This window comes from Salvia miltiorrhiza, unplaced genomic scaffold, assembly GCF_028751815.1.
Source record: "Salvia miltiorrhiza cultivar Shanhuang (shh) unplaced genomic scaffold, IMPLAD_Smil_shh fragScaff_scaffold_112_2, whole genome shotgun sequence".
NCBI lineage: Eukaryota > Viridiplantae > Streptophyta > Magnoliopsida > Lamiales > Lamiaceae > Salvia > Salvia miltiorrhiza.
In genome coordinates, this window is record NW_026651402.1 from 348,806 (window position 1) to 374,518 (window position 25,713).

The following is a 25,713-nucleotide window of genomic DNA, read 5'->3' on the forward strand; positions in this document are numbered from 1 at the left end:
TCCGTTGCCGATCACTTATCTAGACTTGAGCATAATGTGGTTGAATCGAGTCAAGATGCCATACATGAGTCTTTCCCGTTTGAACATACTTATGAAATTGACTCTGTGCCTTGGTTTGCTGATATTGTCAATTACCTTGCTTGTGGGGAATTAAGACCCGATCTAACATCCCAAGAGAGGAAAAAGGTTTTTGGCTACTTGCAAGCAATATTATTGGGAAGATCCTTACCTTTTTAAGTTGGGAAAGGACGAGGTGATTCGGAGATGCATCCCGGATGAGGAGCAACAACAAGTGTTGAGGCTTTGCCATGAAGCCCATTGTGGTGGGCATTTTGGTGGACAAAAGACGGCTCATAAGGTCCTCCAATCCGGTTTGTTTTGGCCAACTCTTTTCAAAGATGTTCATTCTTTTTATCTTGCTTGTGATCGGTGCCAAAGAGTTGGGAACGTTGGGCGCAGGAATGAAATGCCCCTCACGAGCATTCTTGTTGTGGAGATTTTTGATGTGTGGGGCATAGATTTCATGGGCCCCTTCCCTATGTCTTACGGTTTTGAGTATATCTTGCTTGCCGTCGATTATGTGTCCAAGTGGGTTGAAGCCATCCCCACAAGGACATGTGATGCTAATGTCGTCTTGAAGTTTGTGCAGGAGAACATATTATGTAGGTTTGGATTCCCCAAGGCCATAATCAGTGATGGAGGCAAACACTTATGCAACAAGCTTTTTGAGAAGCTTATGAGGAAAAACGGCATCACTCACAAGGTGGCCACACCCTACCATCCCCAGACCTCGGGGTAAGCCGAAACAAGTAATCGGCAAATCAAGGGCATACTGGAAAAGACGGTCCAACCCTCCCGTAAGGATTGGTCTCTTAAGCTCAATGATGCCTTGTGGGCGTATCGCACCGCCTTCAAAGGAATCCTGGGAATGAGCCCCTACCGCCTTGTCTACGGTAAAGCATGCCACTTACCGGTGGAGGTTGAGCACCGAGCATATTGGGCAATCAAGGCCACAAATTGCGACCTTACAACCGCGGGGAAGCACAGAGCATTGCAAATGGAAGAGCTCGATGAATTACGCAACGAGGCGTACGAGAATGCAAGGATCTACAAGGATAAAGTCAAGAGGTTGCATGATAGCCGTATTGTGCCAAAGAATCTCCAACCCGGAATGAAGGTTCTTTTGTTCAACTCAAGGTTGAAACTCTTCCCGGGCAAGCTCAAGTCTCATTGGAGTGGCCCTTTCTTTCTTAAGGAGATTCTCCCTCATGGCTCTGTGATATTAAGCAAGGAGAACAACGAAGAGACGTTTACCGTCAACGGGCATAGGGTGAAGCCCTACTTGGAGCATGAAGTGGTTGCCGTTGTAGTGGAGTCCCAAGCACTCCACGACCCAACGTTTTGACAAGCTTAATACCGTCGAGCTCTCGACCTTAACTAGAGCGCTTCGTGGGAGGCAACCCACGTTTCTTCTTTTCTCTTTTCCTTTTTGTTTTGTGTGGAGTAAGTTCTTGTGGTGTTGTATTCTATTGTTGCTGGTTTTAGTTGGGTTTTCATTGGTGTTTTATTGTGGTGTTGCAGGAAATAGGTGTACCGGACAGTCCCCGTGCTTGAAGGATGTGAATTTTGCTGCCGGACGGGCGGCGCCGTCTCACGGCGGGCGCCGTCGCTTGCGCACCACCAAATGTTTCAAATTCCTCACCAAAAGCCGAAAGGGGGTCACGGCGGCGCCGTCCCACGGCGGCCGCCGTCCACGGCGCCGCCGTGTCACAGCGGGCGCCGTCACCCCCATTTTTCCACCCTTTTCCCCAAATTCAAGCCAAAACCCCGTAGGGGGTGCACGGCGGCGCCGTGCCACGGCGGCCGCCGTCACCCCCAGCCCAGCCCGCCCCCTCCCTATAAAATTTAAACCCTAATTCCTCCCCCACCATCAGCCCATTTCCGCCTCCCTCACCACCTCTCTCTCTTCCATTCTCCATAACCACCACTCCACTACCAACCTCCACCCACATCCGGCCACCGCCAACCACAGCCACCGCCGCCACCACCACCTGAACACCACCAGTACCCACTGCCAACCACCGCCCTACCTTCCCACCACCGTCCACCAAACTCCACCACCACTCCCCAACCGTCTCCACCATTACCGGCCTCCACACCAACCACCGCTGCAACCGCCGCCGCCACACAGCAACAGCCACAGCCGCAGCGCCGCTCAGCAGCGTCTTCTTCATCCGCCCACGGCCACCGCCGTGACCCATAATCGCCGCCGCCATGTCCCACAACCGCCGCCGTCTGCACGGCCGCCGCCGTGTCCCACAACCGCCGCCGTCCTTAAGGCCGCCGCCGTCTGCACAACCGCCGCCGTTCACCACCTTCCACCTAGTCCTATGGCGAATCTTCACACGTACAAACGCCGCCGACACCTCATTGTTACCGACGAAGAAGAAGAGGCCCCGCCTAGCCCTCAGGCTTCTCCTAGCCGCTAGTAGTGAAATAATACGCGGCTAATCCTCACGGCTACACTTTTGTGGCGGCTAATCCTTCTATTTTGGTTTGTTGGACGTTGTTAAGGATATTCAATTCTAATATTTGACAAATTCAAACAATAAATCATACTTACTTAACAATGACCACCATTTACATGTCACTACAATTATGAGTTGAAATTATGAATGAGAATTTGGGAAAATGCACAACTTGTACTAATAAATTTATAATATACCATTACAGAGCTTGAAATTATGTGATTATGCATTAAACATGTCATTAAATCCAAATAAACTAATTAGCCGCCACAAAAGTGTAAAAAACGTGATAGCCGTGGGTAGTGAGTTCCGTGGTGGCTAATCCACACGGCTACACTTTTGTGGCGGCTAATTAGTTTATTCATCTTATCTTACAGTTTTATATGTATCACAAGTCATCATGGCAGTAAATATAGATAAGAAGATACTAGAATGTCGGGATAAAAATGTTGGTAAACAAAATAGTCATAAAGATGTAAATAGTCATAATGTACAGAGAATACAAGTTCAAAGTGCATCGGGGGATGTGCAAAACTCGTAGATGGCACTGCCTATCTTGTGCCTGTACAGCTGAACATTATTATTGCCCCACTCCAGGCTCGGCGAGTCTGCGATCAAACGCTCCACGGTCATGCACGCGAAAACACCAGAGCTAAATCGGTCGCTCTGTGCAAACTGCTCGGCAGGATCAACATACTCGATCTGCAGCTGACGCCATTGGAGATTCTGATTCGGGTTCTCCACAATGCGTGTCCTCTCGAACCAAAGGAACACCTCAAGGACCCGGTAGAAAAGACGGCCCAAATGACACAGGGCGCGCAGCATGTCGTGGCGTGACTGTGCCCCAATCCGATACAAGTTCGGATCGAATACGCGGCATTTACCCGTGACCATATCAATGCTACAGATAACGATACGCCCCTCAACAAATACAGGAACAATGACCTGTACAGGAAGAAATAATTGATCAACAATCCTTTTTATTTTAAGTCAAAGTTATTTATGATGTGGGTGTAATTGTGTACCGCAATGGCATCTAACCAATCTCCCTGAGTCGATGAGGTACCCTTGCCATACACTGAATACATCGGCTTGGCAGCCGGCTTCCACGACAACACCGGAGCCTCAGAGCTTATAAGACGCTGCTCTGAACGAGAGTTAAACATACGGCGCGCATTCTCCATCATCTCCTTGTATTCTCTCTCCAAATAAGTCTGCAAAGAAGAAAAACATTATTTCAACAATATTTTATTATAAACGCAAAATATGTTAATGCTTACGAAGAATTCCGTATCCAATATGATATGCGTCCTGTGATCGATGTCCTGAAGCAGGTCTGTACCGGTCACCAGCCTATGCCTCAGCGTCATCATGTACGCATCTACATGTTGCACATACTTTAATGTTAATATTAAGTAAACAATAATACTACATGTAACAAATGCATCAAAAATATTAGATACCTGTGCCTCAAGGTCTTTAGTCCTGCTCATGAGAGTTTGCCAAAACGTCCTCTTGATCGGGTGCCCACTCTCTGCCACCACCAACTTCCTGTAGGTCCCAGTACGGATACCCTCCACCATACGAGTAAATCCCTCAATATACTCCTTGTCGACGGGTTTCGGCTCGTGGCTGTGAACGTATGGGGATCTCAGCGCAGCCGAAGGCTGCCGCTCACGGTGGCTTCGGCGCAGTTGCGCATCCTCTGGTGGTGGTGGACAAACACTGAGGGGAAGGGCAGGTGTTGCCCCAGAAGCAGAAGCTGCCTATATTTACATTAAAACAACACAAGTTAAACATATAAACAGTCCATAAATGACACGTAATTTCAATTAGAAGTTAAATTTAAAACAAATACTGAGTTTTTACCCCAGTAAACTGCTGCCATAAACGCTCCATCTCTCCCTGAGAATAACCAGCCTCGAGAATAATCGGCAGCGAAGAACGAGGCGGCTCGAATGGGTGTGCTGAGCTCGAGGGCTGCTCAGTGTACGAGTAGCGTGGCCCCAGATATGGGGTCAAGTGTACGCCAGCCCCAAAAGTCGTGGGCACACCAAAACCAGTATGCGGGCCCGGTGGGGTTTGATAATCATCACTGGCGGAGTGACCCGCGTCCCTAGCAGGCGACTCGTGTGCAGGGGCTCTCTGCTGCGATGGCGCATCCTCGTGCTCGGGCTCCGTCTCGGGCTGGGGCTCACGTCGCCTGTCCGATTGAGGTCTTGGAGCAGGCATAGGCTGACGTACATCGGTTCTATGCGAGCATCGGCAACGCATACACCCAAAGGTCTCCTCGGCCCAATTCTTCAGCCTCGTGAATAGGCCCTCCTCCACACGCTTCGCCACCCGGCCCTCACTCTCGCGCATCATCTGTTCCATGCGCTGCCACTCCTGTTCGCTCAAACCAGAAGGCCCATGAGCAGCACTGCTCTCTCCCCCGTATCTGGGCCTCCTGTGACTCTGTGACCTTCGGCCGGAAGTCACGGGGCGATCTCCGCCGCCACTCTGATCCCGCTGGCCACTGCTCGACGAGGACGAAACCACCTGTGGTCTCTGCCGCTTTCCCCGATCTTCGCGCCTCGAACTGCGACGTCGGGGTTCCATCTGAATAGATGCCTCAGAGCGGTCCTCACCACTCATTTTCGGTCGAGGATTCCTCTGGCTGAAGACGCCCGGACCTGGAAACTGGACATCTCCTTCATTCGCGACCGATAGCCACCAATGCGTCGTCGCCTCCTGCTGTTCGGGCTGCAACTCATAAAGCCCGATCTCCTACAATAAAAAATATATGTACATGATGATTAATATTCATAACATCAAATATAATTAACTAATAAACACTTAAATTATTACCGGTGACTCAAATAGGGGCTGCAAATCTGCAATGTTGTGACTCAAGAAGGTCCACCTCTTGAATCTAGGTAATATCCCGGCATTATGTATAGCGATGTGGCTGCCCAAGCCGGGAATAACCTCAAGACCCCAAGTATATAGAGCCCAAGAAGGCCCATAGAAGTGGTACTTCCATTCTTCCGACATCTTCTTCATCCTGAAGTTCAAGCGATTATATGCCGCTGCACCCCAAGGAAATGTAGAGAACTCCGACAAGTCCTCCGCCAAAGCCCACGTCCAGATCTCCACGGGTCGTGGCGTGTCCACGCCCAAAATAAATGCGTGTAGCACCAACAGGTGGGCCACACGCAGTGCTATCGAGTCGTCGGGGTCGTCAATCTCCGCCCACTGCTCAAAAAAAATGTTTGCCAACTGCTGAACTGACATGCGCTGCCCGCCACAAACTCGTCTGTAGGCTACATTACTATTCAAATTGTGGCGGGCTGTTGGATCGAAACGATGTTGCCCAAATGACAATCCGGTCACAAGAGCGAAAGCGGCGTGATCAAGGCAAACCTTCTGGCCGTTGATGTAGAACCACATCACATCGTCACTATCCAGCAGATGACGAGAGACAATATGGTGCAATGCCATGTTGCACCTGTGGCCCGGATCCCAATCCAACAAATGTCCAAAGCAACCCTGCCTGAACGTAATCTCCAGTGCGTCGCCCCCAATTTCCCTCAGTCGCTTGGGTACCCGGGACAAATAACTGGTCTTGTAGTAAGAACTGATCTGTGTCCCGAGGCGATTTATTGTGTCGGGCCTCCGATAACCGATCTATTCAATACCAAAAATATATCAATTAAAAAGCCAAAATATAATTAATTAAGAAAAATAACACAAAATTTAATAATAACATAACTAATTCAACCAAATAGAATTATTATTATTATTAATAATTCACGAAAATAATTATGTACATGTAGAGGATCTTCTCGTTAGTTTAATAATTATGCACTACCCAATTCAATTCTTTGGTTGTGTATTTTATTTAAATTATTGAAATGATTTTAAAATTAAACTAAATCAAATTATATACTAATTCAACCAAAATGACTACAACAAAATAACATAAGTAATTCACGTCCCAACAAAATAATTAAATATAATGACTACAATCAAAATGAATATACAACCAATAATTAATTATTTTCGTCCCAACATAAGTAAATTCCGTCCCAATAATTAAACAATGTAATTTTCGTCCCAACATAATTAATTCACGAACCCAATTCACGAACACAAGTAATTCGAATTAAACAATGTCACCAAAATAATTCACGAAAATAACATGCTTCTACTTGTTGTGGAAAATAACATCCTTATTCACGAATTTAAAATCAACGAAATAGGATACTTACTTGATTTGAAGAAGCCATGGTGTATGCCTTCGGACGTTGAAAAAATCGTGAATGCTCTCCTTCAAGTTCAAAAAAAATGATTCTCATTCAAACATGGACAAACAAGAAAACAAAGCAAAAAAAAAAATTCATTCCAATTTACCTTCGGTTTGGAATGCTCACCTCTCTCTCAAAAATTTCCCGATGCTCTTTCTCCTCTGTCTCTCTCTCTCTTTCTCGGCTGCCTCTCTCTCTCACTCTCTCTCAAAAAATAAACTGATGTCGTGCGGCTAGGTTAAAAGTTCTAATTCTTATACATGTAAATGAGTTTCTTGGTCAAAAAAGCCTTAAAGTGCCTTGTGAATTTGAGATACAGCCGTGTATATCCCCCCAATAAAGCTTCCGCGATTCTCGCCTATCTGTATAGCCGTATGAATTGTCCAATCACCCTTTAAGCTTATAATTAAAAAAAAAAAAAAGGTTTTCGTGTATAAATTGAAGAAATAGTAGTAAATTAAGGGTAAAAAATACGAATAGTATATAAAATGATATGAAAAATTATTTTTAAAACATTTAATAGCTTACCCGCCAGTACTGAGTAGCCGTTCGCTGTAGCCGTGAGTAGTTTCTCACCCACGGCTACTGCAGCCGGCTACATATTTCTGGCGGGTACTTGGGTAGTAAGGTTTATTATGTTTCATTGATTCATAATATATGATTTTATAATTTTTTTATCCACCATTTGCTATTATTTTATGTGTTACAATATTAATTCATATACAATCAAATAAACTAAATAAATTTAGACTTATTGAGTTTATTTTGTCAATCTCCTTCTCGTGAATTTACTGCAAAGAGATTCCCACCCTATAAAGCTGCATTGTAGCCGTATGAATTGTCCAATCACCCTTTAAGCTTATAATTTAAAAAAAAAGATTTTCGTGTATAAATCGAAGAAATAGTAGTAAATTAAGGGTAAAAAATACGAATATTATATAAAATGATATGTTAAATTATTTTCAAAACATTTAATAACTTACCCGCCAGTAATGAGTAGCCGTAGGCTGTAGCCGTGAGTAGTTTCTTACCCACGGCTACGGCAGCCGGCTACATATTTCTGGCGGGTACCCACTTGGTAAGGTGTAATATGTTTCACTGATTCATAATATATGTTTTTGTAATTTTTTTATGCACCATTTGCTATTATTTTATGTCTTACAATATTAATTAATATACAATCAAATAAACTAAATAAATTTAGACTTATTGAGTTTATTTTGTCAATCTCCTTCTCGTGAATTTACTGCAAAGAGATTACCACCCTATAAAGCTGCATTATACCCGTGAATTGTCCAATCACCCTTTAAATTTATAATAATAAAAAAAATTAGGTATGTTTAAAAATTTAAAATCAAGAGTATTATGAAACTAGAATTTTTTTTAAAGCTATTGAAGTATTTACCCGCCTGTTAATCCTAGCCGGTCACAGTAGCCGCCGGGATCCATTTCCAGCCGGCTACTGCTAACGGCTAAGATTAATAGGCGGGTAATTGTTTTATTAGCTTCAAAAAAAACTTGTTTCATAATACGCTTCATTTAAATTTTTTTTCAACTTTCTTATAGATGTTTAATAACATGAAAACCTGTCCTTATTTTTTCGAACTTAAGGCATTTTAGGGTTACAAATAATGATGTAAGTTAGTAAATAATGTCATTTCCTCAGATTTAGAGTCATATTTAACTACCTCTCTTACACATTTTCTTACACAAGTGTACTTGTGTAAGAAAAGTGTAAGAACTTTTACGGAAAACGATGCAAGCCTATCACCATCAATTGCAAAGTGGGTAGTTTTATAAGACATCATATATGGGTGGGTAATTTTGTAAGATAACTAACCAAAGTGGGTACTTTATATTCCAACCCTATTTAAAATAGGGTTAAGTATCAAATAAGCCCCTATCATAGTGGCCCTTTTCACGTTGGGCTCCCTATAGTCGAAGTTGGGCCAACTAAACCCTCATACTACCTAAAATCGAATAATCGGGCCCTCCGCCCTAACGGCGACTTAACGGCTGTTAACTATTTTATTTTTATTTTTTTTAATTTTAACAGAGCCACTGCTCCAAGCCTCCACCTGGGTTTTGACCGACAACCCCCTCCTCCTCACCCTTCTCCCCGCCCTCCTCTCCACCCTCCGCCGCGCCGAAACCCTCTCCCGCCGTGCCTTCTTCGTCAGGGACCTCTTCACAAGGATGAGAACATGAGCTGCCTGGACTTCTTGATTTTCTTCGCCGGCGATTTGCCGCGGAAGTGCGTGTTCGAGGAAGGGGCTTTGGGTCCTCTGCTTCGATTAATCGAGTGCGACACAATGCCGATGAAGGAAAGCGCCGCCCCGGCAGAAGAAGGCGCGATCCCTATTCTAATGCAATTGCTCGTTTCCGACACTCCATCGACGCAGGGGAAGGTTGCTAATTGCATAGCGATTCGCGCTTCGACGGATGAGAAATACTGAGAGCTTTTGTTGTAGGAGAAATTCTGTGATTGCTCGAGCTCTAAAACAATGAAGCACATTTTGCAGAGCAAGTGAAGCACGGCAATTGTGATGCTGCTGCACCTGGGTTTTGACCGACAATCCCCTCCTCCTCACCCTCCTCCCCGCCCTCCTCTCCACCCTCCGCCGCGTCGAAACCCTCTCCCGCCCTCCTCTCCACCCTCCGCCGCGTCGAAACCCTCTTCACCATGCTCCAGATACGTTGGAGCGAGTTCAAGCGGAAGGAGGAGAACGTGTGCTGCTGACGGTGAATTCGAACAAGTGGGGCCCACCGATTCAAAACAAAAAAAAAATTAAACCAAACGGCGTTATCTCGCCGTTAGGGCGGAGGGCCCGATTATTCGATTTTAGGCAGTATGAGGGTTTAGTTGGACCAACTTCGACTATAGGGAGCCCAACGTGAAAAGGGCCACTATGATAGAGGCTTATTTGATACTTAAATCTTTAAAATATAAATGAAGAGAGTCGCACATTGGATATATAAAATAAAATAAAAAATATTAAAAGAATATAAAATAAATTAAAGATACAAAACAAGAAAATAAAAAGGAAAAAAATATGAAAAAAGTAATGCTTTTAAGAGAAATTGATCCTAAGACCTATCAAATATTAACCTAACTCATTGTCATTTTTCCTACTTGTTATATTCAATAATAAATGAATAAAATAAATCTTTTATATATGTCAAATTATATGTAGTTTTCTATATAAAATAAAATATATTAAATTTTATAAAAATATTTAGTCAAGAATATAAATTATTAATTAGTTATGTAATATTTGTTTACAAAAACTAAATCTTGAAATGACCACATATAAAATTAATAACAATGCATCTTTTAAATAAGTCAATTTATAGGAGAACGAAATTCTTAAATTAAGCTTTATATAAAATTAATAATGATATATAATCAAGTCAATATAAAGCTTTATATAAAATTAAAAAATGATAAAAAATCAAGTCAATATATCCAAAAATAAATCAATACATATTAGGTAGTAACCAATTAACATAATATAATTAATATAATGTATATAGGGAAATAATCTTTAACTATTAAGGAAAGTGATTTATTTTCATATTTGAAATTTGATACTTAAATTTATTTCCATAAAATTGGTGAAGGCTATAAATGTCAAAACACATTTTAGAGAATGAGAATTTACTAAAATGTCCAATTATGTTTAACAGATTTATCCTATTTCCAATCACAGGCCTTCTACTCAATTCAGACAACATGATTCTTTACAAACTCAAAAGCCACATATAACAACTGTTCATTCAGTCATTCCACAGACAAATAAAAACTCAAACTAACACAAGCTACATACAAATTTCATATTGACAAATATCACTACATATATAACAAACAACAATCTCATCATCACACGATTCATTAAAAAAAAATACGGATAATAATCCCTCAAACTATACAAGTAGGAGTATGAGCAGCATCAATGCCACTATGAAATGTACCAAAAGGAACCATAATATATATAGATAATTTCCTTGATCTAAATGATATGCTTCATCTCTAATTCAATCTTCAAACATACATTTAGTTGATGCAGCATTATGAAAATGCAATCAATCAGAATGAGGTTACATTCTCCACACCTAAACCTAAAGTTTTTAGTGAAACATAGGTGGGAGTGAAAAGCCCACAATTGACACGGCCAGAGGTCTCCCCTGCACCAAACAAATCAATACTTTGCATAGTTTTAGTCTTCTTAGAGTAGTAGAAAAGGTGATCGGAAACGCTTACAACCACTAACATCAATAGGTCGCCATTTTCGAAAACTTTGATGGGATCAACATACCTGATGCCGGGATAATAAGGTCTCATGCTATCATCAAGTCGGATCACATATTCCATGCTCCAAGATTCGTCCACTCCATATTCCTTCATAATCCATATAGTAAGCTCACGTCGCCCACCATAATTTACAAATTCGGATGCTACCTTGCAAAACCATAGGCAACCGCTCAAAGCAGAAATGGTCGTTCCTCTTATGAAGGGCAATCCTTGAGCATGATAAGGAGCTTTAAAGAAGCTAAAACATTCCGTTTCAAGATCAAGGCAAGAAATCCATGACGAATCTTCTCCAATGGTTGCTATCCAATGGAGATTTCCATTAACAAATGCACCTGAAAGATCAAACTGGTACACATACGGGTTACCTTCAAGCCGTCGCCATGATCCTGTTCCAAGGGTGTATACATGACACTCCAATTTCCTACGTTTAATACAGACTACCTCGCTTGCCCCAAATCCCAAAGCAGAAACTTCTAGAGTAGATTGTTGTGGATCTGTAGGCAGATCCAGCTTAATAACTTCACGAGTGATCGGATTACATACAACAAGCTTATCAAAACCCACCCTTATAAAAAGAAAACCATTAAAACAATTCCTTATTCTTCCTCGGTGGTAAGGGAAATCATACTGGGTGAGTGGATTGTAGCTCTCGAGATCGAGATTGAGCGGGGGCGGATCTGAATTTGAATCCTCCATAACAACTAGAGCGGGGGCGGATCTGGCAAAATGAGACTTGACAAATGCATCAGACTCCAGCAGATGGAGCCATCGCTTGCAAACACATTTGCTTATTGGAATGCTTACAACAGGTAGTCTTAACAAGATCTCGCTGATGATTTCTGGTGGTAGATTTTTGAATAAATCTGGCTCCATTTTGGGGATGGATTGAGAGGGGTTTTTAAGAGTATAATAGAAACTCCAATCTGAGACTTGCGTTGAACAAATTCAGCTTTTAGGGCAAAAACAGATAATAATCGGAGGCAAAAACAGAGAGTGAAGGGCGGAAGCGGTGGGAATGGGGCGGCGGAAATGAAAATAGGGCAACAGATAATAATTTCAAACCCTCTCCGCTGCTTTTTCGCCCCTTTTCAGTCCATTTTCACATTTTTTCCAATTATATTTATTGTAATAATTTACTGACCGCATTTTCACATTTTTTTCCATTTCAGCACATTAATTTTATTTTAATAATTTCTTGATTCTATTTTTAAACGACGTCTTTATCAAATTTAACCTTTGATTTTTTTTTTCTGTAGGGTTAATGGTAGTTTTTACCAGACAAAAACAAAACTATACCCATTATAAAAGAAATGTATAAAATGTACTCGTTTTTAGGTTGAAAGGACTAAGATACCCTTAAGACAAAAAGAAAATATCAAACAAATCCCCTTGCTCGCCAAGCTCGACATCTCCGCCTTGCTCGACAGTTCGATGCTCGACGTCGACGCTTCAGTGTCGAGCAATGCGCGAATTACAAATAAGGGTAAAAATGTTCTAAGCGGGTAGATTTTATTGTTTTGAAAAAAGTAGGTATATTTTATATTTCATCTTTCAAAGAAGGTATATCTCATTTTTAGGGGTGGTAAACCGGTGTCGGTTTTTCGGTTAAAATCGTAACCGAACCGGAAAAACCGGTTATCGATTAACCGAAAACCGATTTTTCTCGGTTCGATTCGGTTATCGGTTAGCACTCTCACAATAAACTGGTTAATCAGTTTAACCGGTTAAACCGATTAACCGATTTTTTAAAAATTAATTTATTTATTAATTTAGGGTTTAGGCGCCTTTAGCAGTTCCCACTTGACTTCTCAAACTATTCCAGCCACCTCCCATCCCCGCCTTCCTGTTCTGTTCCACCCCTCCTCCACGGTTCCCTTCGGCCTCCCATCCCCGCCTCCCACCGGCACCGGCGCCGCTGCCTCTCCCACCGGCGCCTCCCTCCCTTTCTCCAGTCCGGCAGTCCCAGCAGCAGCAGCAGTACAGCTCGTCCTAGGCTCCCAGCAGCAGCAACGCTCGTCCGGTCGTCCCTTGCACCGGTGCCTTCTCCGCCTGGTTTCTCCCTCCGCCTTAGCCGCCTCATCGGTCGTCCCTGTTGCAGCTATCCTCCCCTTCGGTAAGTAAAGGGCTCGAAGTCATGTAGAATTGGGAATTAAGCCCTGAATTTTTAGGGCTTGAAGTTTTCATGTAGAATTGGGAATTAAGCCCTCAATTTTTCACATTCCGAATTCAGATATGTAGAATTGAGAATTAAGCCCTCAATTCTTCAGTCACCAATTTTTCGTGTAATGTATGTAACTCATGTGGATTTGTAACTCATAATTGTGGTCACCAAAATTGAAACATCACATATCTGCTTCGTTTCTGTCATCGCATATTTGCTTCAATTTCTGTTCGACCGGCTCTACAGTCCAATTGACCGGTTAATTCGGTTAACTGATTAACCGGTCTGGTACCGAATCAAAAACCGGTTCGCTTTTCGGTTATCAAATTCGTTGTTATTTGGTTCCGGTTAACCGATAAACCGGTTCGGTTATAACCGAACCGGACCGATTACCAGCCCTACTCATTTTGCCTCTTTTCTTTATTCTTTCCGCCTGATTTGAAAATTGCTTTTTTAGCTTAGTTTTTCTTTGTTTCCTTTGTTGGGTGGAGTTAATTGTTCATAGACTAATTATATTTAAATTTTGATTTTAAATTTAATCTATTTTATTGGTTAAAAAATAAATAATTTTTTAATTTTTCTAGAATAAAAAACTTTAACAGTTAAAGATGCATAATATAATTAATTCAAAATATATAAATTAGTAATAACTTTCGGCCTATTCGATGTCAACATATCCATATTATTTACTTGATTTCCACTAGTAACGGGAAGGAAAATCGAATTAGATGGTTTGATTAATTGATTCGATTTTTAAGTGAGTCAATATATCAAACTAGCATATTTCTTATAGTAAATTAAAAATTTATCCATTATAATAAAAACTTTAAAATTTATCCACTTTTGTGTTAAATGACTAAATTGCCCTTAAAATTAAAATTAAAAAATTACTTGCAAATACATCATCACAAAAATACTGCACATTTTCAAAAAAAAAATCTCTATCTCCTATCTCTTTTTTGGTTTGCAGACATTCTATCACTCATCTTTCTTTCTCTTCTTTCTCTCTAGGGGTGTGCAGCGGGTCGGACCCGGACCGACCCGCCGGGTTTGTTGGATCGAAAATTTTAAAATGAAGGATCGACCCGGACCGAAAAATGTGTGCAGGCCGACCCGGACTCGGACCGAACCCGAGCAACGGGTCCGACCCGCCGAAGCCGAAATTATTTTTTTTCCTATTTTCGCACTTAATTTTCATACATAAAACATAATAAATACGATACAAACACATATCAATATCATAGTTTCATCATTCGCAATCCACAATCACAACAAAAAACATAAATCAAAATCATTCCTCCTTTAGGTTTTAGAAATTTTTGAAATTTAATATTATTAATATTATTATAAATATTAAATATATAAAATAAATAAATAATTTTTAATGATATGGGTCGGTCCAGGTTCGACCGGGTCTCGACCCGAACCGACCCGAAAAAAATCGGTCCTAAGAATTAGACCCGATCCAAACCATACATATACAATGGGTCGGTCCGGTCCGGGCGGATTCGGCGAGTCCGGTTCAGGTTTGCTCACCCCTATTTCTCTCTCTCTCTCTGGAGCTGGAGCCGATCAACTATTTGTCGACGTTGGATCTAGCAAGGGATATAATTATGATGGTGCATGATCCATTATTATGCAAAATCATGCTTTTTTGAGCAAGCAATCAGATCAAGGTGCTGTCGAAACTCGAAGATATTGTGTTTTCTTTCTGACAAACATGGTTTTCGTACCTCAATTCCACATGTTTTGTTGTCATTTCCCTTCATGTTTTGCTTGTGAATGCTTGTTTGTGCCCGAATATTTAGTTTTATAAAGATTTGATATCTTGGTGTAGTTTTGGAGCAATTTCAGGAAACCTCAATGATTAATTGGAGGATTTTGAAGATATGAGATTGAAGTACGTCTCGAGAGGAATCCGTGAGCGCAAACGGCGACCAAATCCGAGTCCGGACGAGGGAGAACGGAGCAAAACGAGCGGACTGCGCAATACGCCCAGTACCCCGCGGTCACCACCCGCGGCCGCGGGGTGGGACCGCGGGTCAGCTGTTCCCAATTCCAGGGGTGTACCGCGGTCACCACCCGCGGCCGTGGGGCAGGACCGCGGGTTCCCTGAGTTTTGCCCACGTTTGAGCACCACGGGCGCGGGCCATGACCGCGGGAAAAGAGCGGAGTCGCGTTTTTCAGCCCTTAAACCCCTTTCTCCCCCTTTTCCTCACATTATTCATCTTCCCCAACCTCATACTCACCCATATTCATCATCCCCAACATTCCTACCTCCATATCCAAGCCCTAATCCCCAACATTCATACTCATTCCTACCCATTTGAAGAAGGATTGAAGATGAGAGAAGATTGAAGCAAGCTTCTCAATAGGATTTGTTCATTCTTTCTCTCTTTTTTCATTTATGTTTCTCTTTTCATTGGGTATGTTATTGTTGAACATGATAGGCTAAATTTCTCTTTGATTTGGGGATTAGGCTAGATGATTATTGTAAAAGACTTCAATTATAGCTCAATATTAATCTTGACAATCCTAATTATCTAGAGTGATCTCCCAACTAATTCTAGCCCCCTCCCGGACGACTAGAACGGTAGATTACGGGTCATAGTTGCCGTCCCCGGTCAACTTCTAACTTATAACTCCCAAAAGCACACAAAGATCGACATACTCTCACCCAACTCTCAACCTCCCGGTTATCGAATTGATATGTTTCCAACACCTTATCTATTGCAATTATTCTCTCCCGATTCAAATTGCAAATTAGAAATGCATAGAATGTGGCCAACAAACCATACAAGAAATAAAACAAGGGTTTGAAAAGATAATGTGCAAAGGAACAAACAATATACCTTTAGACCTTGAGGTTGAAGCTTTTTGCCGACACAACAAAGCAAGAACAAGAAGAGATAGAGAGTTGGAGGAAGCTATGGCGGAAAATTTCGATTTAATCCGTCAACTCCAAAGGCAATTGGAGGACATGCAAGGGCAAATCAATGAGCAAGAGGCTCAAAGGAATGCACCACCACCACCACCTATTAGCAATATGTTCCAACCCGTGGTCCAACAAGTGGGAGTGCATGCCCCGAGAATCAATGCCAATAATTTTGAGCTCAAGCCGGCCCTCATCAACATGGTGCAACAAAATCAATTCGCCGGTCTTTCTCAAGATGACCCGAATGGACATCTCGGCAATTTCTTGGAGATATGCGATACTATCAAGATAAATGGAGTTCCGGAGGATGCCATTCGACTCCGACTCTTTCCCTTCTCACTAAGGGGCATGGCCAAGACATGGTATCAATCTTTAGAGATTGGTTCCATCACTACATGGGAGAAAATGGCTCAAAGGTTCCTTATCAAGTTCTTCCCTCCAAGTAAGACAATGAAGATGAAGAAGGACATTGTCCAATTTCATCAATTCGATGGAGAGACCTTCTATGAAGCTTGGGAGAGATTCAAAGAGATGATAAGGAAGTGTCCCAACCATGGTTTGGATCAAAACACCATTATTTGCTCATTCTATACCGGGTGTAGTGGTGAGATGCAAAGAGACATGAATGCATCGGCCAATGGAGCATTGTTGGAGAAGAGCCACGAGGAGGCCACCCACATCATAGAGAACTTGGCCGCCAATAGCTACCAATTTCCGGGGGAGAGGACTATTTTGAAGAAGGTGGAGGCTACAACAAGCTCGGATCCGATAGCTCTTTTGACAGCTCAATTGACCGCCATGAATAACAAGATTGATGCTATGTCAATATCAAGGGTAGAGCCCGTGGTTGAAGAACAAACTAGCTTCGAGGATGTGAACTACATCAACAACAACAACAACCGAGGCCAAGGGAATTTCCGGCCTTCACATCAAGGTGGTTATCAAGGCCAAGGGCAAGGGCAATACAATCAAGGATTTCAAACAAATCGCCACCCAAATCTTGCCTATGGTAATCCCAATAACTTCTTGCAACCACCGCCCGGATTTGCGGTGAGTGATGGCATGATCAAGGAAGAGAAGAAGCTCAACCTTGAAGAGATCTTAATGAAATTCATGACGGCCACTCAAGCCCACATGACAAGAACCGACGAAAGGTTAGAGGCTCAAGCAACCCAATTGAAAATGCTTGAAATGAAAGTGGGACAAATTGCTGAATCCTTAAGCAACCAACATCAAAAGGGGCAATTTCCGAGTAACACCGTTGTGAATCCAAAAGAACATTGCAAGGCTATCACTATAAGAAGTGGGAAGATACTTGAAGAGTCCAAGATACCTCCGGAAGTCAAGAACAATGATGAGAACATTTCCTCAAAAATGCAAGGCGATAAGGAGAAGGAGAAAGATGTGTACAAGGCACCACCACCTTATTGCCCACCAATTCCATTCCCTCAAAGACTTCAAAAGAAAAATGTGGAGAGTGAGTTCTCTAAATTCCTTGAGATCTTTCGGAAGGTACACATCAACATCCCCCTTGTTGAAGCTTTGCAACAAATGCCCAAGTATGCAAAATTTCTCAAGGAAGTTCTATCCAAGAAGAAGAAATTAGAAGAATTTGAGACGGTCAACCTCACCGAAGAATGTTGTGCCATTCTTCAAAAGAAGCTACCCATCAAGATCAAGGATCCCGGGAGCTTTACTATCCCATGTGATGTTGGAAATGGTCGTTTTGGAAAGGCCTTGTGTGATTTGGGAGCAAGCATAAATTTGATGCCTCTCTCCATCTTCAACAAGCTTGAAATAGGAACCATTAAGCCAACCACGATTGCTTTGCAAATGGCGGACCGTTCCGTTTCATATCCAAAAGGGATAGTGGAGGATGTCTTGGTGAGGGTTGACAAATTCATTTTTCCGGTGGATTTTGTGGTGTTGGATATGGTTGAGGACAAGGATGTACCTTTGATCCTTGGACGTCCATTCTTGGCGACGGGGAGGGCCCTAATTGATGTTGCAAAGGGCAAGCTCACATTGAGAGTGAATGATGAGAGTGTTACATTCTCAATCCACAAAGCTCCCAAGCACAAAGATGGGGAAGAAAGAATGAGAGTGGAGGAATGCAAATTGATGCAAGTGATTGAACCTTGCATCAACATGAAAGAAAAATTGAAGGGAGAAAGGAAAGAGGAGGAAGCCCAAGGCTTGGAGTTGAAGCTTCTCCCCACACACTTGAAGTATGCATTCTTTGGTGAGAATGAGATACATCCAATGGGGCAAGACCGTGTACTCCAACTCAAAGAGTTAGATGAGTATCACGCATTTGAGAAGTCAAGCCTCTACAAGGAGAGGATAACAAGTGCTAATGACGAGATGATGCAAAAACGGGAGTTTGCACCCGATGATGAAGTCCTTCTCCTCACCTTCCGTCAATCACTACCTCCGGAAAAGCCAAGATCAAAATGGACGGGTCCTTTCAAAATCAACAAGGTTTTCAACAATGGAGCAATTGAATTGAGAAAGAAGGATGAAAGAACCTTTGTGGTTGAGAAGGAAAGAATCAAGGCATTTTTGCCCTTGAAACCAAAAGTTGAAGTGTTCGTTGGAACCACCCCCGAGCCATAACACCATCATGGAGACGTCTAGCTCATGACGTTAAACTAAGCGCTAGTTGGGAGGCACCCCAACAAGGTACCCTTTAATTTTTGTATGGTTTATTTTTTTTTATATGTTAGTTTTTTTTTGTGAGTCCGAGACAACTTCTCCTTCTCTTTTCTTCCAAACTCATTTTCACTTTGTGTGAAATAAGTTTGGGGGGAGGGGAGAGATGGATTAGTTGTCTCATCTATCTTAAGCTTTACTTGTTTTTGTTTGTTTTAGTATTGTTGTCTTGTTTTTGTTATTGTTGAATAAATGAAAGCTTGAGAGTTAGTTGGGTTGATATTTTTGTTTTTGTTTTGCTTGGGATAATTGTATCAAACTTTGTGATGTTGATTGAATGTCATTGGGCTTATGATATGAATCGTTTCTTGGAAAAATTGTGTGTATCACTTGTGGATTATGCATGAAAAGTTTGAACTTGTGACAAGTGAGTTAAATGTTTTGCCTCCAAGAACTTGAAAATGAGCTTGTAAGAATTGAGCCTTTGATTGTCATACATTTACAATCTCATTTTGTTCTTGAGTGTAAATCATTTGAGCATGTGTGTTGATCTCTAGAACTTGCCATGAGTCCTTTCTTGAAAATAAAAGTAGATGTGTTGTTAATATTGAAGTGATTTAAGGCCATCTTTGTTAGCCACTTAACTCAAATTGTGTCCAAATTCTCATTTGATCCTAGTTTACCCCTTTCGTGCCTTGTATCCTTTCTTTTAATGAACCAATGATAAAGGGGTAGAACTTAGAATGTTAGTGGTTGCTTTGATGAAAATGGTTGGAAAATGATTGAAATTGCTTGTCAAACTTCGATTGAGTGAAAATCACTAGTCTCCTATAAGCTCAAAAAGAAAAAGAAAGAAAAATGAAGAGACATGTGAATAAAATAGTACAAAGGGGAGTGATTTGCCTTTTGAATCATGGTCTTGATAAGTATTCATAGGGTGAAAAGGAAGAAAAGTGGGGATATTGGTTGATTGATTAGAAAAGAACAATGGTGAATATGACATATTCAATTTGGGAATTGTATGGGATATGAGTCACTTTGCCTATAAACACCTCACCTCACCAAAGAGCTCTCATTGCAACCTAAATAGAAGCCCTTTTTGATCTTTATTTGTAACACATTGAAGTATAGAGAGTTAGGATAAATGGCAAGCTTATGGTAGATTGCATACTTGTTTCAATTTGAGTGCAAACACGTCCATTCTAAACACTTGAGAGTTGAGTGCGTCATTGAAACATCCACTTTGTTAGGATTCAAGCTTGGAGGTTATAATATTGAACTCATTATCACTTGTGACTTCTTGGAATGCATTTCTACTTGTGATGCACTTTTGAAAGATTTTTTGTAAAATTTGAAGCCCTTGAAATGACACCAATTCATGCTCACATGTTTGTTTACTTTTATTTCTCTTCTCTTCGTCGTTTGGGGACAAACAACACTTTAAGTTTGGGGGGTTGACAAACATGGTTTTCGTACCTCAATTCCACATGTTTTGTTGTCATTTCCCTTCATGTTTTGCTTGTGAATGCTTGTTTGTGCCCGAATATTTAGTTTTATAAAGATTTGATATCTTGGTGTAGTTTTGGAGCAATTTCAGGAAACCTCAATGATTAATTGGAGGATTTTGAAGATATGAGATTGAAGTACGTCTCGAGAGGAATCCGTGAGCGCAAACGGCGACCAAATCCGAGTCCGGACGAGGGAGAACGGAGCAAAACGAGCGGACTGCGCAATACGCCCAGTACCCCGCGGTCACCACCCGCGGCCGCGGGGTGGGACCGCGGGTCAGCTGTTCCCAATTCCAGGGGTGTACCGCGGTCACCACCCGCGGCCGCGGGGCAGGACCGCGGGTTCCCTGAGTTTTGCCCACGTTTGAGCACCACGGGCGCGGGCCATGACCGCGGGAAAAGAGCGGAGTCGCGTTTTTCAGCCCTTAAACCCCTTTCTCCCCCTTTTCCTCACATTATTCATCTTCCCCAACCTCATACTCACCCATATTCATCATCCCCAACATTCCTACCTCCATATCCAAGCCCTAATCCCCAACATTCATACTCATTCCTACCCATTTGAAGAAGGATTGAAGATGAGAGAAGATTGAAGCAAGCTTCTCAATAGGATTTGTTCATTCTTTCTCTCTTTTTTCATTTATGTTTCTCTTTTCATTGGGTATGTTATTGTTGAACATGATAGGCTAAATTTCTCTTTGATTTGGGGATTAGGCTAGATGATTATTGTAATGGATTGATTATTTGCGCTCAATATAAATCTTGTTTGTTCCTTTGCACATTATCTTTTCAAACCCTTGTTTTATTTCTTGTATGGTTTGTTGGCCACATTCTATGCATTTCTAATTTGCAATTTGAATCGGGAGAGAATAATTGCAATAGATAAGGTGTTGGAAACATATCAATTCGATAACCGGGAGGTTGAGAGTTGGGTGAGAGTATGTCGATCTTTGTGTGCTTTTGGGAGTTATAAGTTAGAAGTTGACCGGGGACGGCAACTATGACCCGTAATCTACCGTTCTAGTCGTCCGGGAGGGGGCTAGAATTAGTTGGGAGATCACTCTAGATAATTAGGATTGTCAAGATTAATATTGAGCTATAATTGAAGTCTTTTGCTTAATTATCGATGCCTAGTCCCTAAATCGCCTTAATCATCTTATTTATCCACTTTGCTTATTTGATTTTTATTTGTCTTTGCACTTGTTAAGTATTTAGTTAGATAATCAAACCAATCACTCAATCGTTTAGTCTAAATAGTTGAGTAAAATGAATTAGGATAATCACTAGATTGAACTACTAATCCTTGTGGGATACGACCTTGCTTCCGTATATTACAACTACCCGTATACTTGCGGCGTGGTGAAAATATTAGCGAACACTTTCTCTCTTTTTTTTTTTTTTTAATTAGTGCAAATTAATAGTGAGATGTAGCCATGGGATTAGATCTAATACATATTTCTAGTGAAACTCCAAAATTGGAGAGATTGAAATACAGATTGCGATGAGTATCAATCATTCCATTACTCAAAATCCAAAATTTGGCCATTTTCGAAAGATATCCAAGAAGGGTGGGTTATTGGTTTTGGATTGGATAAAAACACTATTATCAAATAACTTCGATACTACGTTTACATCAATAAGGTGGATCCATATAGTATTTTGATCGATTGAAAGAAAAAAAAAAATTAGATAATTAATTAATGTTCTTGAATTCACGACTAGATCTATGAATTCATAACTTAATGTTCTTGAATTCACAACTAGATCTATTGCAACTAAAACTAGAATTAACAACCAATTTGATGAATTCACAACTAAAATTGTTGGAGTTGATTTTCTAACTCCATAAATATCTCTCTTGTTGTTAGTACTAGTACACGCGTCCGCGCGATGCACGGCCAACATCAAAATTAAATGATATTTTAAATAAAAAAAGTATATCTATTTAATATATTCAAAATATAATTCATACTTTTAAAAGTGAAATATTTCACATCAATTAATTAAAAAAAATATGGATACGAAAACATATCAATTTTTAACTTTATATTTTCAATATTTCAAATATCAATTAATTAATTTTAATTGATAATGAGTACAATACATAAATTTATCAAATAAATAAAGATCTACAAAATTATCTATTTTTATATAGTTTAATATATTTTTTGAATGCATATTATGGGGGTGGGTACTTTTAATTCCATCCCTATTTAAATTATCTTTACTCGATCATTTTGTCTAAATAAAAATTTTACAAATAAAGTTCCCAAAATTCTGATTTTGCAAAAAGAGATAGGATTTATTTTCATAAATAATAATTGCTAAATTGATTAAGTTTAATTTTATACTCCCTTCTTCCCACATTAATAAGCCATAAGGGCTGGACACAGATTTTAAGAAATAAATAATTTATACTAATAAAATAAGAAAAAGAGTACTTATTTTTTTTTTAAGATATGTTTTTCAAAAAAGTAAGAGAGATAATTATGAGTGGAGCACATTGACATATGATTTAAATAATGGGTTATATGATTCCTATGTAATAAGCTTCCAATTTAGAAAATGACCTATTAAAATGGGACGTCCAAATAAGAAAATGTGACCCATTAGTATGCAACGGCTGGAGTAATATTGAATAATAATGTTCCGTTATTTTAGTTGGGTTTCGATTTTAATAAAAAAAAATTTGAATATATATGACAACATTCATATTTATATGCATTTAAATTTTAATTCGAATTTTTTATAGACAAATAATTTTTTAATTAAAAAAATAATTCTTTTAATCTTTCGACCAAGTCAAAGAGATTGAAAGAGGAGACTCGGTTGTTCCTATAAAGAAGAAGGAAGTGGAGATAAAGGGAGAGAGAAAAGAGGAGCTTGTTGGTAACTCCTAGAAACAAGGGAGAAGTGGACTTAGTGGATTAACCGCAACAACCATCAAACCTAAGTGAATTTAGTCCGAAAGCCATCAACACAGACACACAGTATTAGATTCTCAAATATTAAACTCCTAAAATTCCTTCAACAAAAGATATTCAATTATTCGTCAGCGTGCCTGCTTCTCACAAACCATCAACAAGTTCAATCAATTTTTTTTGTTTTTTTTTTCAAATGCATACAAAACTCCCTGCCATATCTATAATTAATTTAACATCCTTGCACCCCCTGTTTTTTTTTTCTTTTCCGAAAAGCTCTGCCCACTAATCCTCTTGCCTAATACTAATACCCATTCAACAATACCAACTCATACGAATCAACCACAATAGAAGAATCGAGCAACGGGATTTGCAGCAAGCCAGGTAAACTACTGATCTGCAAACAAAAAGAAATTTTGGCAAGTAACCCTGACCTCAATTGCTTCAATTCCTTTCTCTTATTTCTTGTTCTCCACACTGCAAATAACCCAAATCCATCTCTCCTTCTTCTTCTTCCACTTGGTTTCGCACGATGCCGACTGCTAAACGCAACACCTCTTTTTTTTGATAAAAAATGGATATTCAAAGAGGGTTTCTCTCAATGAAAGCGCCAATTGATACGATTATATCAGTGGTGGAGCTTTTCGAGCAAGCTCAAACTCCAAAAATTAAGAAGTGAGATTTGATAAAAATCAACCAAAATATTCATTTCCTGCTGAGCAAACTTAGAGATTACATATTTATATCTGCTAATAAAAACCTAATGGGCTGGAGCATAATTGGGCCAATCTAGAGATTGGGTTGGGCGTATCACATAACATAATTCTTTAATCTATACACATCCTATCCTCTATTCTTGTTTATTTGTCCAATCATGCAATTATTTCATATTGCCAGATATCACTGCATATATCCATATATAACAAACAACAATCTCATTATCACATGATTCATCACAAAAAAACACAGGCAATAATCCTTCAAACTGTACAAGCAGGAGCAGCATCATTGCCACTAAGAAATGTACCAAAGGAACCATAATATATATAGGATAGTTTCCTTGATCTAAATGATATGCTTCATCACTAACTCAATCTTCAAACATACATTTAGTTGATGGTAGCATTATGAAAATGCAAACAATCAGAATGAGATTACATTCTCCACACCTAAACCTAAAGTTTTGAGTGAAACAAGGGTGGGAGTGAAAAGCCCATACTTGACATCGTCAGAGGTCTGCCCTGCACCAAACAAATCAATACTTTGCATAGTTTTAGTCTTCTTAGAGTAGTAGAAAAGGCACCCAGAAACGTCTATCTCCACTAACATCAATAGGTCGCCATTTTCGAAAACTTTGATGGGATCAACACTCTGCGTCTCATCATCAAGGGGGATCACATATTCCTTGCTCCAAGATTCGTCCACTCCATATTCCTTCATAATCCATATAGTTACCTCATGTCGCCCAGTATCATATTCATCTTCATATTCGGATGTTACCTTGCAAAACCATAGGCAACCGCTCAAAGCAGACAAGGTCGTTGTTCTTCTCAAGAATCCTTGAGCAAGATAGGGAGGAGCTTTAAAGAAGCTAAAACATTCCGTTTCAAGATCAAAGCAAGAAATCCATGACGCTTCTCCATTCATGTATACTATCCAATGGAAATTTCCATTAACAAATGCACCTTCACCATACTGGTGCACACACGGGTTACCTTCAAGGCGTCGCCAAGATCCTGTTCCAAGAGTGTATACATGACAATCCAATTTATCATCATAGCCATAGGGCTTACTACTAATACTGACCGCCTTGTATCGGCCACTGATTTTGCTTGCCCCAAATCCAAAACCAGATACTCTTGAAGAAGGCAGATCCAGCTTAATAACTTCACGAGTGATCGGATTACATACACAAATCATATTAAAACGCACCCTTACTACAATCAAACCATTAACAGAACTGCTTAGTTTTGCTTGGCGGTAAGGGAAATCATACTTGATGAGTGGATCGTGGCTCTCAAGGTTCAGATCGAGCTCGCCTTCGAATTCCAAAACTTTCAACTGATTCGAATCGTCCACAACAACTAGAGCGGGGGCGGATCTGGCAAAATGAGACTTGACAAAAGCATCAGACTCCAGCAGATGGATCCATCGCTTGCAAACACATTTGCTTATTAGAATGCTTACAGCAGGCAGTCTTAAGAAGATCTCGCTGATGATTTCTGGTGGTAGATTTTTGAAGAAATCTGGCTTCATTTTGAGATGGATTGAGAGGTGAAAAAAAAATCATGAACTAATTGGGTTAGGGTTTAGAAAGAGAAGAAAGAGAGAAGACGCATTTAGGGGTTTAGAAAAGACGGATGTTTTTATACATAGAATTGGGTTAATATTGGACCCGGATCCGGGT

The 25,713-nt window shown here is 40.6% G+C and overlaps 3 protein-coding genes and 1 non-coding gene across 4 annotated transcripts; 1 reads left to right on the plus strand and 3 right to left on the minus strand.

The window, feature by feature from the left end:
• The first annotated feature begins 928 nt into the window (after positions 1-928).
• LOC131002343 (uncharacterized) lies at positions 929-1,405 on the plus strand. The gene has a single exon (XM_057928834.1). It carries the CDS (start codon positions 929-931, stop codon positions 1,403-1,405), a length of 477 nt encoding a protein of 158 aa, XP_057784817.1.
• Positions 1,406-10,674: 9,269 nt separating this feature from the next.
• On the minus strand, positions 10,675-12,002 carry LOC131002344 (F-box/kelch-repeat protein At3g23880-like). Its single transcript, XM_057928835.1, has one exon. It carries the CDS (start codon positions 12,000-12,002, stop codon positions 10,905-10,907), a length of 1,098 nt encoding a protein of 365 aa, XP_057784818.1. The 3' UTR covers positions 10,675-10,904.
• Positions 12,003-16,678: 4,676 nt separating this feature from the next.
• Positions 16,679-16,785, minus strand: LOC131002391 (small nucleolar RNA R71). The gene has a single exon (XR_009094276.1). It is a non-coding gene; the product is annotated as a small nucleolar RNA R71 (small nucleolar RNA).
• A 6,682-nt stretch (positions 16,786-23,467) lies between these two features.
• LOC131002375 (F-box protein CPR1-like) lies at positions 23,468-25,681 on the minus strand. Its single transcript, XM_057928875.1, has one exon. The coding sequence runs from the start codon at positions 25,560-25,562 to the stop codon at positions 24,450-24,452; it is 1,113 nt and encodes a 370-aa protein (XP_057784858.1). The 5' UTR covers positions 25,563-25,681; the 3' UTR covers positions 23,468-24,449.
• Positions 25,682-25,713: the final 32 nt, after the last annotated feature.

Bases quoted from the DNA above. Each gene is read 5' to 3' on its own strand.
- LOC131002343 (XM_057928834.1), top strand. From the start codon at position 929: ATGAGCCCCTACCGCCTTGTCTACGGTAAAGCATGCCACTTACCGGTG.
- LOC131002344 (XM_057928835.1), bottom strand. From the start codon at position 12,002: ATGGAGCCAGATTTATTCAAAAATCTACCACCAGAAATCATCAGCGAG.
- LOC131002375 (XM_057928875.1), bottom strand. From the start codon at position 25,562: ATGAAGCCAGATTTCTTCAAAAATCTACCACCAGAAATCATCAGCGAG.